Source organism: Anoplophora glabripennis, unplaced genomic scaffold, assembly GCF_000390285.2.
Source record: "Anoplophora glabripennis isolate ALB-LARVAE unplaced genomic scaffold, Agla_2.0 scaffold28, whole genome shotgun sequence".
In the NCBI taxonomy this organism is placed as follows: domain Eukaryota; kingdom Metazoa; phylum Arthropoda; class Insecta; order Coleoptera; family Cerambycidae; genus Anoplophora; species Anoplophora glabripennis.
In genome coordinates, this window is record NW_019416423.1 from 388,882 (window position 1) to 402,828 (window position 13,947).

General features: G+C 33.6%; 1 protein-coding gene across 1 annotated transcript in view; it reads left to right on the forward strand.

Annotated features, from left to right (window-relative positions):
• Positions 1-13,947, forward strand: part of LOC108909875 (otoferlin-like) — a 93,009-nt gene that overhangs the window by 60,815 nt on the left and 18,247 nt on the right. The window contains exons 11-15 of the mRNA XM_018714315.2: positions 1,010-1,196; positions 3,298-3,402; positions 6,390-6,683; positions 9,357-9,547; positions 12,460-12,657. Coding sequence (XP_018569831.1) covers positions 1,010-1,196; positions 3,298-3,402; positions 6,390-6,683; positions 9,357-9,547; positions 12,460-12,657 — 975 coding nt within the window. The remainder of the gene's footprint in view (positions 1-1,009; positions 1,197-3,297; positions 3,403-6,389; positions 6,684-9,356; positions 9,548-12,459; positions 12,658-13,947) is intronic.

Here is a 13,947-nt window from a genome sequence, read left to right on the forward strand (position 1 = left end):
TCACCGCTCTGTGAACATTAAATTTTAAAATAGTTTCATAACATGAAAATTCAAGTACTTATTGCAATAGCATTATTCAGCACACAAAGAAATACTGTTTCATAAGGCCTTATGCCTTTTAAGGAACTGCAACTATAGGTTTAAAAAAATATATTCTTTGTATATCAATTTGACTATGTTTTCTTTGTAAACATATCCTTGATTAAAAATATGTCCTGGCAACCATTGATATTCTTACGAACGATTTATATATTAGAACGATTCTTACTTGCATTTGATTAACATCGATGAGATTTTAATTAATACATTTTCGCACATTTTCTTAAGAACCGATTTCATAGCAAAAAGAAGAACTACAATTGCAGTCGAGTAAAAGGCATTATATGTTCTAAACGCAATTCAGACGGAAAATTTGCACATATATTACATTACGGAATGGTTTCTGGGCACATATTAGTTTGTATTCATCCCGTTTACCACAAATAGAGATAGGCACACTTTTTTCCTACGGTAATAATAATAATATTACAGAGGAATTCTAATAATTCAACTGAAATTCAAACTGACGTGTTACAGCGTTAAACTCAGCATTAAATTAAATTATTATTTATGATGCTTGCATATGGTTGGTACATCAGAGCTTTCAACGATTTTCCAGTCTCCATGTCCCCGAATTTTAGGCAATAAAGTAAACACTAGAAATAAGCCTCTTCGTTCTCCCCGTGATACCGCAGTCTTCATGAATAATAACTGTGAAGCTGAAACTGTTAATGAGCAAGTACTTGCATGGAAATGCACTTTGAGTGTAGTTTGATTAAATTATAAAATATCGTCCTCGTACAAGTGAGTTTGATCTGATTCTTAAACAGCTTATGTAGAAACTTTTGCAAATAAAACGTCCCTCTAAATTCCCACTATTTTTATCAGTGTACTTAATAAATAAAAAACCACTGCATTCGGCCAACCGAAAGACAAAGATAAAAGAAAATGACTCGTTAACTTGTTCCAGGGGAAAACCAGCGTGAAGAAACACAGCTACGCGCCGGTGTGGAACGAGCAGCTCATTTTCACGGAGATGTTCCCCCCTTTATGCCAGAGGATTAAGATCCAACTTCGCGACGAGGATCCCGTCAAGCCCACCGTCATCGGCACGCATTTCGTAGACCTGAAGACCGTCTCCAATGACGGAGAGAAGGGTGAGACCAGGTGAGGCTGTTATTCCGTAGCAATGTAAGTGCCACTTTAGAGGTAAACGGGAATCGTTACGGGTATATTACTTTCAGTTTGTTCCAGCACGTTGTAAGTCCAATGCAGTTTATTCTATATAGACGTTATATTCATCCACAAACTGATACAGAGTGTTGTAGCGACGATGGTGAAGTTAAGATAAGGTCCAAACTCCAAATGGATTATAAAACAAAATTAACAATTCCTTTTACCCTTTTTCAAAAAAACTACTCGGTTTGTGTAGAAAATGAGGTAAAAAGTAAAACTCTTAAGTTAAATTTTTGTTTAAAATCCATACACGAAATTTAACAAAACATCCTGAAGCAGACAAAGTCCAAATTCTTATAAACAAACTAACCCAGTGTAATTCGCTTTTAAATTCTGCTTCTTTCTAGTAAAACAAGAAGGAAAAGCGCTGTTATCTTGTCCACTGAACTGGAAATTTTGTTCACTGAACAGAAACTATCAAAGAATGCTTTCCGTAGAATACAGAACTTTTCCCAAACGATTTTATACACGCTTCTCTACAAACAAACCAAGAAAAATTTAAATAATATTGAAGGTATATGTGGCCAACATTCAGAACAAACATATAAATATGTATATTCCAAATAAAACATCGTATTATTTCTGTAGCAAATATTTATCTGTAACATATTTTCAAATATCACTTATTTAGGTAAACAACCATAAAAGTAAAATACAGGGTGTCCCAGAAAAACGTGTACAACGGAAGACCACAGATTCATGGACTCAAAATAGACATATTTAGGCTAATTCGCCTACATCCGAAATCGCTTCGTTTGGTCGCTAGATGACCTCAAAGTTCGTGAAAATTTTTTGAATTTTGTAAATAACTCGAATACTTACGTATTATTGAACACTGAATGTTTTTTAAAACCTACAACTCCTACAAAATTGATGTGTATATCCGTTCATAACCTTTTCCTGTTACGGGCAATAAGGACAACTACTTTTTATTTGATAGGTGATACCATTTGGAAGTTTTTAGGCCTCCTGCAAAATTTTGATTGAATGAGCGGTTTGGGTACAAAAAAATGTTTTTTAAATGTCTACATTATCCTGCTGACTGTAATTTTAGTTTGATCTTTAAGTCATTGTACCTGCCTGCCAATTCTTAATGAGTGTTGATAAGATATACATACCACATGTTACTTCATTTTTCGATATGGATACACACATTCTACGAATTAGTTACTTACAATGTGCCCAATCAAATAAAAAATAGTCATTATGGTCCGAAAGATGAAAAGTTATGAACGGATATTATCACCTTACATCAATTTTGTACGGGTTGTAAGTTTTAAAAAACACTGTATAACAACAAAATTTGTAGATTAAAAGCAAAAGTCCACACCCCAAAAATAATTAATACGTATTCAAGTTGAAAGCAAAGTCGATCTGTTTTGGGGTTTTCCGAAAAAACCTGTTGCAATGGAAATATTTCAGGAGGACTGTTTTAATTGGGCCACCCTGTATAATAAAATATAATACAGTCGTGTAAAAGTCAATGTGAAAACAAATAAATACATAACTGGATCAATCTAGGCACAATTGCACCTATTATATAGTGTACTATAAATAATTTATTTAAAAAAATTGTTTATGTAACTTTCTCATCATATTATAAATAGTAACTACCTTCATTGGTGTTCCAGTTTATCCTGATAACAATTTGATTATTGTACTAAACTGGCACTTACAACGTCATGGAATGGGCCTCAGCTTATGACCAGTGTAAGTCAGCTAAACTGTTAAGCTAATGTTTAAATACGTATATTAATCTTAACACTAGTCCTTACTTGGTTGAAAAATATATTTTTTATTTTATGAGACAATTTAAAATCAGTTTTGTGTGTTTTAACCGGTTTCATCAAAAAGTCTAAATTGATCCAAAATCAAAATAAGCAGTTAAGTTTTCAAATATGCAAGAGATATGTAAGAGAGGTCGCTTATTGCCTCCATAATCAGTTAAAATAATTTAGCTGACTTGTCCTGCTCCACACATCCCCCAAACGGCCGGGCCTGTTCCAACGCGTGTTCTTGCAGGATTTCTGCCCACGTTTGGCCCCTCTTTCATCCACCTCTACGGATCCACCCGAGATTACAGCCTCATTGACGAGCATTCAAGTTTGAATGCAGGATTAGGCGAAGGTAAGACGAGGATTATCCTACAGAAATCCCTATAGCTTGTTCTAGGAAGTTACTAATAGGATTGTCTACGAATGAAAGAGATCTGTTAACGCTGATTATTTTCCTGAGGCGATCTGCTACCTGTTGCGTCGTTACTGCTCGATTCCTTGTAGCTATACTCAATGATTATAGTAACAGAGGGAACTAACAGGTCGTTATTGATTAAAAATTACTAAATTGAAATAATCTGTACTCAGTGCAAATATATGCTAATATGTTTTTGTATATTTACTACTTGTGGTAAATATTCTGATGTAATTTTTACGATATTTGCACTAGAATGAAGAGAATTGAAGTAAAAATGCAAACAAATATAGGGAAGATAGATAACGAAGATCAGTCAAAATAACACAGTTTTTATGTTAGAAGCAGAATATCAAATAGAGGCATATAAATTATCACCATTTGATATAATGGAGATGGTGATAAAATACGTCTGCATATTTCCAAGACATAACTCAAAAATCAAGGGAACCATCTCTTATATGTGGCACGTTTAGATATTTAAGAGTTTTTAATCGAAAAAATATTGCAATGAAAGTATCGAGATATCCCAAGAGTTTTTACAAAGGTTATTTTGTTATTCAGTAAAACAAATGTTAAATATCGTAATAATGGTATAGTTAAAAGTAACTGCATGTGTTTTGAAAGTTTCGAAAAGTATACACTCCTAAATTATTTAAAACTGGTTATATTATTGCAGCTGAAAGTTTGCTTTGAGTTCTAATAATAACGGTGTAGTTGGGGACATTCTATAATAGCATTAATTTTCAATGTACCTGCCTCTAGACTTATGCAAATACACTGACAGAGCAAATATTATAAATGCACACGCATGCAGTAAGCTGGGTGGATAAAGTAAGCGTTAAAGAGAACAAAGGTAAAAACCTGAAGCACTAAATGAAAATCTAAAGACTAACTTTGACGATCGTGACGAATGAATCGTTAATGTAAATGACTTTGCATTTACAGCAATTCATAGAAAATGATCATCTTGTATAAACGACGATTGCAAATAGAACCTGTTTTACATTTTGATGTGAGTAAAACTGAATGAAAAAATTGATTAAAAACTTTTTCCTAAAATACGATCTTCTTAACATTATATTACTTAAGAAAATCGAATTCAAATCACAAAAAGAGAGATCGGCGAAGTGAATAATGCTGAGAGGAATATTTTCAAGGGATATCACGCTTTAATCAATTCTCCTCCGTTCATCCAAATATTAAATCAGAAATAAAAAAGTTGTATTAACGATAAAAGTCTGATTGCACCATTCAAACGATCGTTTTAATGATTTTCCATTACGAATTTCTTGTAGAATACAGTGTGATCTTAACGAAGTACTCGTATATACAAATTCTTTAGTGTAATGCTTAATTAAATTTCTAAGAATAAATGTGCATACAAACTTAAAATTCTCTATGTCAACCCTATGTTAAACACAAGCAAATTGTTTATCAAGAATTATTCTTTTCCGTAAAATGAAAAATTAAAATAAATAAATCTAGTAAGTATAGTCTTTCCGATGTCACTTGAACATGTATAAAAACGCCTAGCAAAAGAATTTTATGAGCTTCATAGACGTTCCTAAAAAGTTTTCTACTATAGATAAAAAATAATATTAATTTGTAAATAATGTGTTATTATTATATGTTCATTTGGCCAACAACATATTTTAATTATTTATGTCCTCAATTTTTTTTATAAATTATAAATTGTCCGCGGAATTACGTCTCTTGTCATGTCATCGATATTTTTAAATTTTTGTTTTCGCTTCCTCTTTACGCAGTGATCTATAACACCTTGTTTAATAACACAAAAAACTGACAATGAAACTTTAGTTGATATGTGAATTCTATTCATAATGTCATTATCTGATTTTTCATTTTCTTCCTTTTTTACACAATCGTAAATCTGTTTAATCAACAACTGGTTCTATTAATTCAATATTGCCTGGCGGTATTTCGTTTTGTTCCGTTTCAAAAGGTCTCCAAAATGTCATGTTGTAATAATATAAGTAAACGAAATATCCCTCTTATTTCTCCCTTTCGCAATTCTAATATGAAAGATTAATAGAAGGTGCCTATAATAAATTAAAATTACCCGAATCAGACAAATTCCGCATTGTTGCACTGAACTACCAGACAATTTGTCAATAACTGAAATTTATGGCCGGTCTCCCAGTGCGGCTGTGTTTGTGCGCCGTTTAGCCGCGCGCGCTTGTTTCAACTGGACGACCAGACCTGTGTATGGGTATGGCTAAATAAATATGGGAACAAGATTTTCAAATATTTCAATGCCGAATTGCTGCTCTTTGGTCTTCAATCGAGATCGGAAAGGCTATACAATTTAATCGGCAGCAAAATTAGGGAATTTTGGTAATTTTACTGACTTTGTATCTCCAATAAAAGCCGAGTTGTTTTAAAACATCATCTATAACAGACTAGGACATAGTTGACAACAATTATGATCCGGTGCTCCAGCAAGACACGAACCTTTCGATAACTGGAACGAATCCTATCAATAAAAGTTTAAAATAAAAGTTGTAGGATATCAAAGAATTATTGTGACCATGGATTTGACTTTGACCTTAAGTTTCAAGGTCAACCTAAGATCAACTTGAAAATTTTAAACGGAAAATCCTATTTTTACGCCAGTAATCAACAGAACGCCAGACTTTACTTCCGAATATGTGATCATAATATTTTTTCCTGTACGATCTCGCAGGTCAACAAAAATGTTTCAAGCCAAGTTTGTAGGATTTTGAATAGCAAATTATATGGTGACCTTGGATTTGACCTTCACCACAATTTTGAAGGTCAAACTAAGGTCAACTTGTGCGTATTTCAGAGCTTAAGTAAAATTGGTCCAGTTATAACCACAATCTATATTTAATTAAAACAAATACCTAGATAGGTACCTAAACAACTCGAATATTTTTTAGGTGTTTCGTACCGAGCTAGGCTTCTGGTGTCTATCAGGACGGAGATATCCGACAACATCGACCTGGCTCCGGCAGCAGTGGAATTAGAACCCACGGTGCCAGTCAACGAGACGTCCTACGCGAAAAACGAGGAGTTCTTTTTATTCGCCACCATCCTGGAAGCGTCAATGATTGACAGAAAGTTGGGTGAAAAACCGGTTTACTTCGAAATAAGCATCGGGAATGCCGGCAACGCTATTGACGGCCATAATGAGTCTGCTAGGGAGCACTACGACTCGGACAGTGACGAATTGGGTAAGTTTAAAAAAATACACATTGAAGCTGTCGGGCGTTTACTGGTGTTCCATATTTACAAGAGGTTTTAGAAACAATATCTGCCTAGCTGGGGTAGAAATAATTAACTGTGCCTTCAACAGACCTTTTTAGTAGTGACGTCACATACGCCAAATAAAAGGGATGCTTTTACTAGATCGATTTTCGATCATTTGTACTTTGGACATAAGTAAGTAGATAAGATAGGGGGGTTCTGGAGCGGAAGTGACGTCACATGGCCAGCGTCCATCGAGCTGCAAGAAGTGTCATGGCGGCATGGAAGTGACGTCACATGGCCAGTTGGCGGTAAATTTAAAATTCAATCACGCTAAGGGGAGGTCATTGACCTCGAATGATGCAATACCGGATAATAATGACGCAATGCTGTTTGGACGTCATTGACCTCCCCTTATCGTGATTGAATTTTAAATTTACCGCCAACTGACCATGTGACGTCACTTCAATGCCGCCATGACACTTCTTGCAGCTCGATGGAAACTGGCCACGTGACGTCACTTTCACTCCAGAACCCGCCTATTTTATCTACTTAAGTAGATAAAATAGACGGTTATCTGGGACTGGCAGGTATTAAAAACACGTAAATATTTTAAAATTCATTTCGAATTCTTAGAGTACAAATAAATATTTAGTTAAGCTAACCACTTACGAGATAAAATAGGATTTTGTACAGCTCAAGCTGTTAGCATTTCATGGTCCTTTGATTGCAAATTAATTGTATAAATTTCGGGATCCGGATAAATCTAGACCCGCCAGCCGCATTGACGACTAATTTGAAACCGCAACATTAATTACACCCTTACCCTTTGCCTTATTATCAAAAACGGTAAAGCTATTCACTTGCGAATGAGTGCACCATACCAAGATAATCTGTTAATACAAATTTAAAATGCACTCCCATTAAATTTAAAAGTTTCGCAAATTTATATAGACATCAACTTCAGATTAATTACCTTCAACATTTTGTCACTCTCTACTGAACTGCTGTCATCGAAATTGAGATATATTCCGACAAAATAAAGGGTAATTACCGTGCATTATTCTGGTGTTTGTAGACAATGACTGTTATTATTTGTTTTAATTTATTATAATCAAAATGATTACAAATAAATACCATACATTGGCATTTAAGAATTGCATCCAGCTACATTTGCGCAAAAAACTACTTGTATACTTGTAGGGGTGGTTACTTCTACCCCTTGCAACCGAGGGGGAAGGTCAAGAAATTATCCAACAAATGTCTGTTAGATAATAGAAAAGGTGCATTTACTTTTATTTTTGCAACTTTTTAAACTTTTCTGCCGTTTTTAAAGGGTCGTAAATACAATGGGAGGGAGCGAAATTAACCTTGTTAAGAGCTCCGAATTTTAACTACATTGTAGATCTTAAACCAAGGACTCGAACAAGAACACTGTCGCATCCAGAAATAACACTTTTATAGATAAGCGCTCGCGAAGCCACCGTTTCCTTCTCTGAAACCGGAGCGTTCGCCATAATTTAGAATAAAAGCTGCTGACAAAGGAATCGAGGCCTTTGTTATTATTACATTAAGATCCTTTTCCTATAGGTGATTATGGTCAGAAGGAGATAATTTATTATATATAACAACAATAAGTGTATGTACGGGGATGAGGAATTGTTCAAACTAAATTTTATACCATCTAGGGTATTGCTAGAAGCATTAAATAAAAACAGAAATCAATTTACTTATGTCTAATTTCATTCTACCGGTGATATTTAAAAAAATGATTAAAATATGCACATCTCTTATTATGTGCTTATAAATCTCTACATTGCAGTTATTAAATACTGGCATTTTTAAAAATGAGCGTATAATATATCTCCAGGGAAACGACAAATTCCCTTTTGAGCAGCCTGTCTCAGATTTCATACTTATAAAGATAAATGAACAACAGGGTTTCCGCTGCTGTTACATTTCTGCGGAACATAGGAAAAAAATAATTTATGTAAACGGTCTTTGTTTGCTGCTGCAGCAACTGTATTTAGGTTGTAAATTTTCAGAGAAATTGTAGAGTATGTATAAAGAAATAATAATACCTAAGTTTTAAGTAATGTATCATGACTTCGGTGATAAACTCAAAAGAATCGATACTATATCAAACAGGTAAAGGAAAGTTTATTACTTTTTCATGTAAGTAAAAAAATATATATTTAGTCTCTGATACCTGGATGATATTATCTACTTATAGACAACCATATAAAACATTTTATTACTTCCCGGCTATAACAAACCGCGACCGATAAAACAGAGAAAATATTTTATAGTTTGCCACTAGCCAAGGATACTAAATAAGTGACATAGATACACCTCCTGATAAAACGTGACTCGAGAATTGTATAACACGCTTTTTCTCAAGTATGTTAGAGCTAGATAAGATGAGAATTATTTAGAAGGTGTGGTGTGTATTTGTACAGCGACACAAACTCTAAACACAGATGAGTAAAGTGTATATTAAGCTAACAAATAACATGTTCTGAATATTTTAAATCTTAGTCAAATAAAAAGGGATAAAAAAAATTCTTCTCTGCCTTACTCTCGTGCGCATATTAAAAATTGTAAAGTATTTTCACGTGTGTCTAATTTTATGAAATATAACCGTTTGTATCTCTTATCAGAGGCTGTGTCGTCCGATAGCGCATCCTGGCAAAGCACCACAACCCCAACTAAGCCCATGACTCACGACAAAATATACTACTTTTTGCCTTACTGGGACAACAAGCCCTGCATGCACATCAGGTCCGTTTGGCCGGATTACAGGAGACGGATGTATAATTCCAACATAATAGCCAAAATTACTGAAAAACTGGTAAGTGGTACAAGTGATTTGTCGGTATAACTTTTATTAAAAATTACTTATATGTGTTCAATGCTTAACAATTATTATTTCTGGAGATAAAAAAGCTGTTTCAAGTTGATATTATTAAAAATGACAATACAACATAAAGAACAAAACTAAATACACTACTGAAATTTTTATACAAGTTGATTACAAGGAAAAATAAATTGAGGCGTAGAAACTCTATTAGCAGAAATATTGTTTGCAAGTGGATATATTTTTTAATACCTACTGACTTACCAAAATAATATAAGGAACATTTTTTGAACCGCTGACTCCGTCGATAGCTTTCCATATGTTACCACTATGTCCATTGTTACAATCTAGTATGTTTATTCGGACTTAATAGCAAACATACATCCCAGACAGACTTGTATTTTCCAAAAGAAAAGGAAGTAAAAGTCCAGAAAAAAAATTATTCCGCTTAAACATTTGTACGTAAATAATTTCGTTTGAAATTTAAACAATAAAATATAGATACATATTCCATAATAAAAATTAAAGTAAAACTGATAACCCAAAATTGAACTAGCAACTTTCTACATCCTACAAACTATTTACCTTTATTTATCTATATAAAGCGATTCCAGAGGCTCCCAAAAGTTTTAGCAATTTTGATTTTGATTAATAAATTAATGAATATATTTATTATTCCATTTTCCACTATTTTTACTTGTACTCGACCATTTCTGCTCTCAACTGACAGTAATAGAAGTGGTTAACATTTTAACTTTATTCACATGAGAAACTTTGCATGGTGATGAATGCATATCGTGCAGAAAATATAAGCTGTGTACAGGAAAAATTCTAATCGGTTTACTTCACAATTAGAACGTGAGTGTTATGAGGCTAGCCTATGATATTATACCACACAATCCGTTGTTAAATATACAGAGTGTCCCACTAAGTATCGGCGAGGTACGATATTAGAGAAAGTATAGGCCCTAGAACTTCGGGAAAACAAAATTGATTAACAATTTGACCAATAGAATTCGCTGGAAATAGTTTTCAAGTTCGTAGCTCGGTCTCTAGGGGGTGTAATCTACATACCAAACCACAATTGATTTTTTTCTCAAAATATATAGGTATATTAAATAGTACAAATATGAATAGCCGGATTTATTGCGCATAACTTTTGTTATTGACATTTTGTTCTATCTCTCTACAGAAAGGGTGGGGGAAGCCCCTAATGTCTGATCAGAAAAATGCATTTTTTTAAGGATTGTCTCATCAAATGCCCATAGTGTTATACCTCGTTGGAAAGGTCTTTTCATGCTTTATCTCGTGGTTAATGCGTAATGTCATTTACCTCAATATGGAAACCTATAGATGGCGTTATTTCGAAAGAATGCCGTTTTATGGATTTTTCTCAAAAATTTTAAATGCAACATATTTGAATATGGCTTGACATAACAAATATTTATTTTGACTACATTGGAAAAAGATAAAGAATAAGAGATTTCGGCTTTTTAAAATCCTTAACAAACCATATTTAGGTAGGTTTCGTTGAAAAAATTAAATATTTAGCCGATAATTGATAATAAATAAATGACTTAATTTAGTACCACATCAAACACTAAAAATCAAAATAACTCGGAAACGCACAGGAATTTGGAAACAGAAGAAGGGACATTATTTTTGTTAAACTGTATGTAAATAATAAAAATAACAGTTTTTTTTTAAATAGTCATTGGCGTAGAAGTTCTGTTTAAGAAAGTGGTTGAGCACCCCCTCCACTCCGCCACTGTGCAAATTTTTGAACATTCTTATCGCTTGTTTTATGCCCCTTAATTAACTCCCACACACGAACAAAACCTAGGCATTCGTTTATGTTATAATGAAAATTCGAGAAAAAAAATATATTCAACACCCTGTATCTCGGAAACGGAGCCTTCTACGACATAGGTTTATAGGAACTTTTCTTTTTAAAAACATGTGTTCTATCTCCTGTTAAAGTTTGTCTACAAAAAACTGACTCACCCTGTATAAGAAAATTTACCCGATTCAAGATCGAATATTTTCTGATACACTGAACCCCAAATATAAAAAATATAAGGTCGTAAATCTCCCCACATATACTTTCAGATTTACTAGATATTCCACTACATATATTCCAATTTTGTTAACAATGCTGAAATATTATATCCGCAGATATACTTGACACCCACAGGGAATGTTTAAGAATAATGCTAGAATAAGAATGTCGAATATCAAATATTTAAGTCTTCTGGTATAATAAAAATTACGTTGAAGGTACATAAAAGTGATAAAATTGCTGAGAATATATGATTTATGTCCTACGATTCTTCTCCAACTTTTTTTAGAAGCACATTTTGAAAGCGTTTATATGGAAATAATAAATGAGATAAATGTTAAGGTAGAAAATTTTAAGGCGCACTTCAAAGTTTATGAGCGCAACTGGACTAAATTTATTTATGATATTTAAACTTCTATACTACTAATTATCACCGTTCTTCCAATGGAAATTAATCGGTCTCGTCTTGTGTCAAAGTTTGTAGATATACTGTGTAATTTTCGAATTTACCCTAAAATTTATTTTGGTTGTAACCTGTCGAAATTAGTTGATTGTTATATACCATGTACCATTCTTGAAGTCAAAATATTTTCAGAAAAAAAGAAAATTAAACAAAAACCTTTAATCGATAAATACGGCTTTTATTTAGATTTTTTTTCTTGCAAACATAATTCCAAAGATTTTAAAGATATATAAATTAAAACTCATTATTATTCCGCAACACGGGCCTCGACAAGGGCATGCGAAGGGAAAAACCTTCAATTTGAACACTTGACTTCCGATTCCTGACCTCCCAAATCAAATGAACCCCGCTTTCCAACCAAATCACGCCCTTACGATCTTTCAGGAGGACGGACTAACGGAAGTGAATTCATCGGTAGAAGCCGACGTAGCCGACGTGGAGACCCAACTCAAGCAGGTCCTCGAGGACTTGTCCATAGGTTGCGCCAAGTACGTAACCATCTCCAAGGCTTCAGTTACTGGTCCCGGAACGGGAAAAACGAAGCTCGATAAGGAGCATTTAAAGTTATGTCAACGAGAAATCGTAAGTATTTATAGCTTGCGGAAATTTATGTCCGGGATGAAGCGTGTGATAATCGTCTACCTCGCTTTATGGTTTGCGTATTTTTTACAGGTCACGTCGAGTGAACTTCCCTTGCGTATGAAATTCCTTTGTTATTTCTATGTAACAAGTTTACTTGTATAGATTATACTCGACCTGGGATAAAGTTGCAAGGTTATAGATGAAGTACCTGCCTTGCAGCTCGACTTACAGAAGTAATTTTAACTTAAAGCAGCACAAGTTAAATTTTCAAAGGGAATAAAACGAATTCTAGTTATTGCATCTATGTTACTCTTAAAACAGAATTTACCAAGACATTTCAAGAAGAAGAATCAAATTTAATATGTTGAAATATGTAACAAATTAAGAATTGCGTTAACCAAATTTGGACAGGACATAGCTAATACAATGCGAAACATCGCCTTAATGTTAAAAATGTTGTCACCACCGCACACTGGGATTTTTGAAGGTTTTTTTTTTCAAAATTCCAGAAGATGGCCAGATTTCAGCCGATCTTCATACATTTTTTTCTAAAATACTCGTAAAGACTTGTACTTTCATGCCTAAGTGCTATAAATTTGATTTGGGTCATATCGATTGAGTTTTAAGAGGTTAGGTTGTCAAATTTCAATTTTTTTTGTATTTTCAGAGAATAAAACGTAGAATATTAAGGGTGATAGAGGAGTAGGGGTAATTTTTTGAGGGAAAGACTGGAGACATCTCAGAACTTTATTAAGTACACTTTCTTCCCCATCACATTACTTTTACTGCTGTCTTACCCTTAATATTCAACGTTTACTTTCTGGACTAACCGAAATCGGCAACTTAACCTCTTAAAACTCAATCAATATGACCCAAATCAAACGTATACCATCCAGATCTTCATTAGGTATATCTTCCTCTCAAAAAATTACCCCTACTGCTCTCTCACCCTTAATATTCAACGTTTTATTCTCTGAAAATACAAAAAAAAAATAAAATTTAGCAACCTAACCTCTCAAAATTCAATCGATATGACCCAAATGAATTGGGCATGAAAGTATAATTATTTTAGAAAAAAACGTATGAAGATCGGCTGAATTTTGAAAAAAAAAAACTTAAAAAATCCCAGTGTGCGCTGTTCTTGGTGGTGAAAATTCGAAATATTTGGAATTATTCAATTTTCTTTTCTGGAAACATGTCGAAACCGAGAGAGTTGCGTTAACCAGATTTGGACAGGACATAGCTAATACAATGCGAAACATCGCCTTAATGTTAAAAATGTTGTCACCG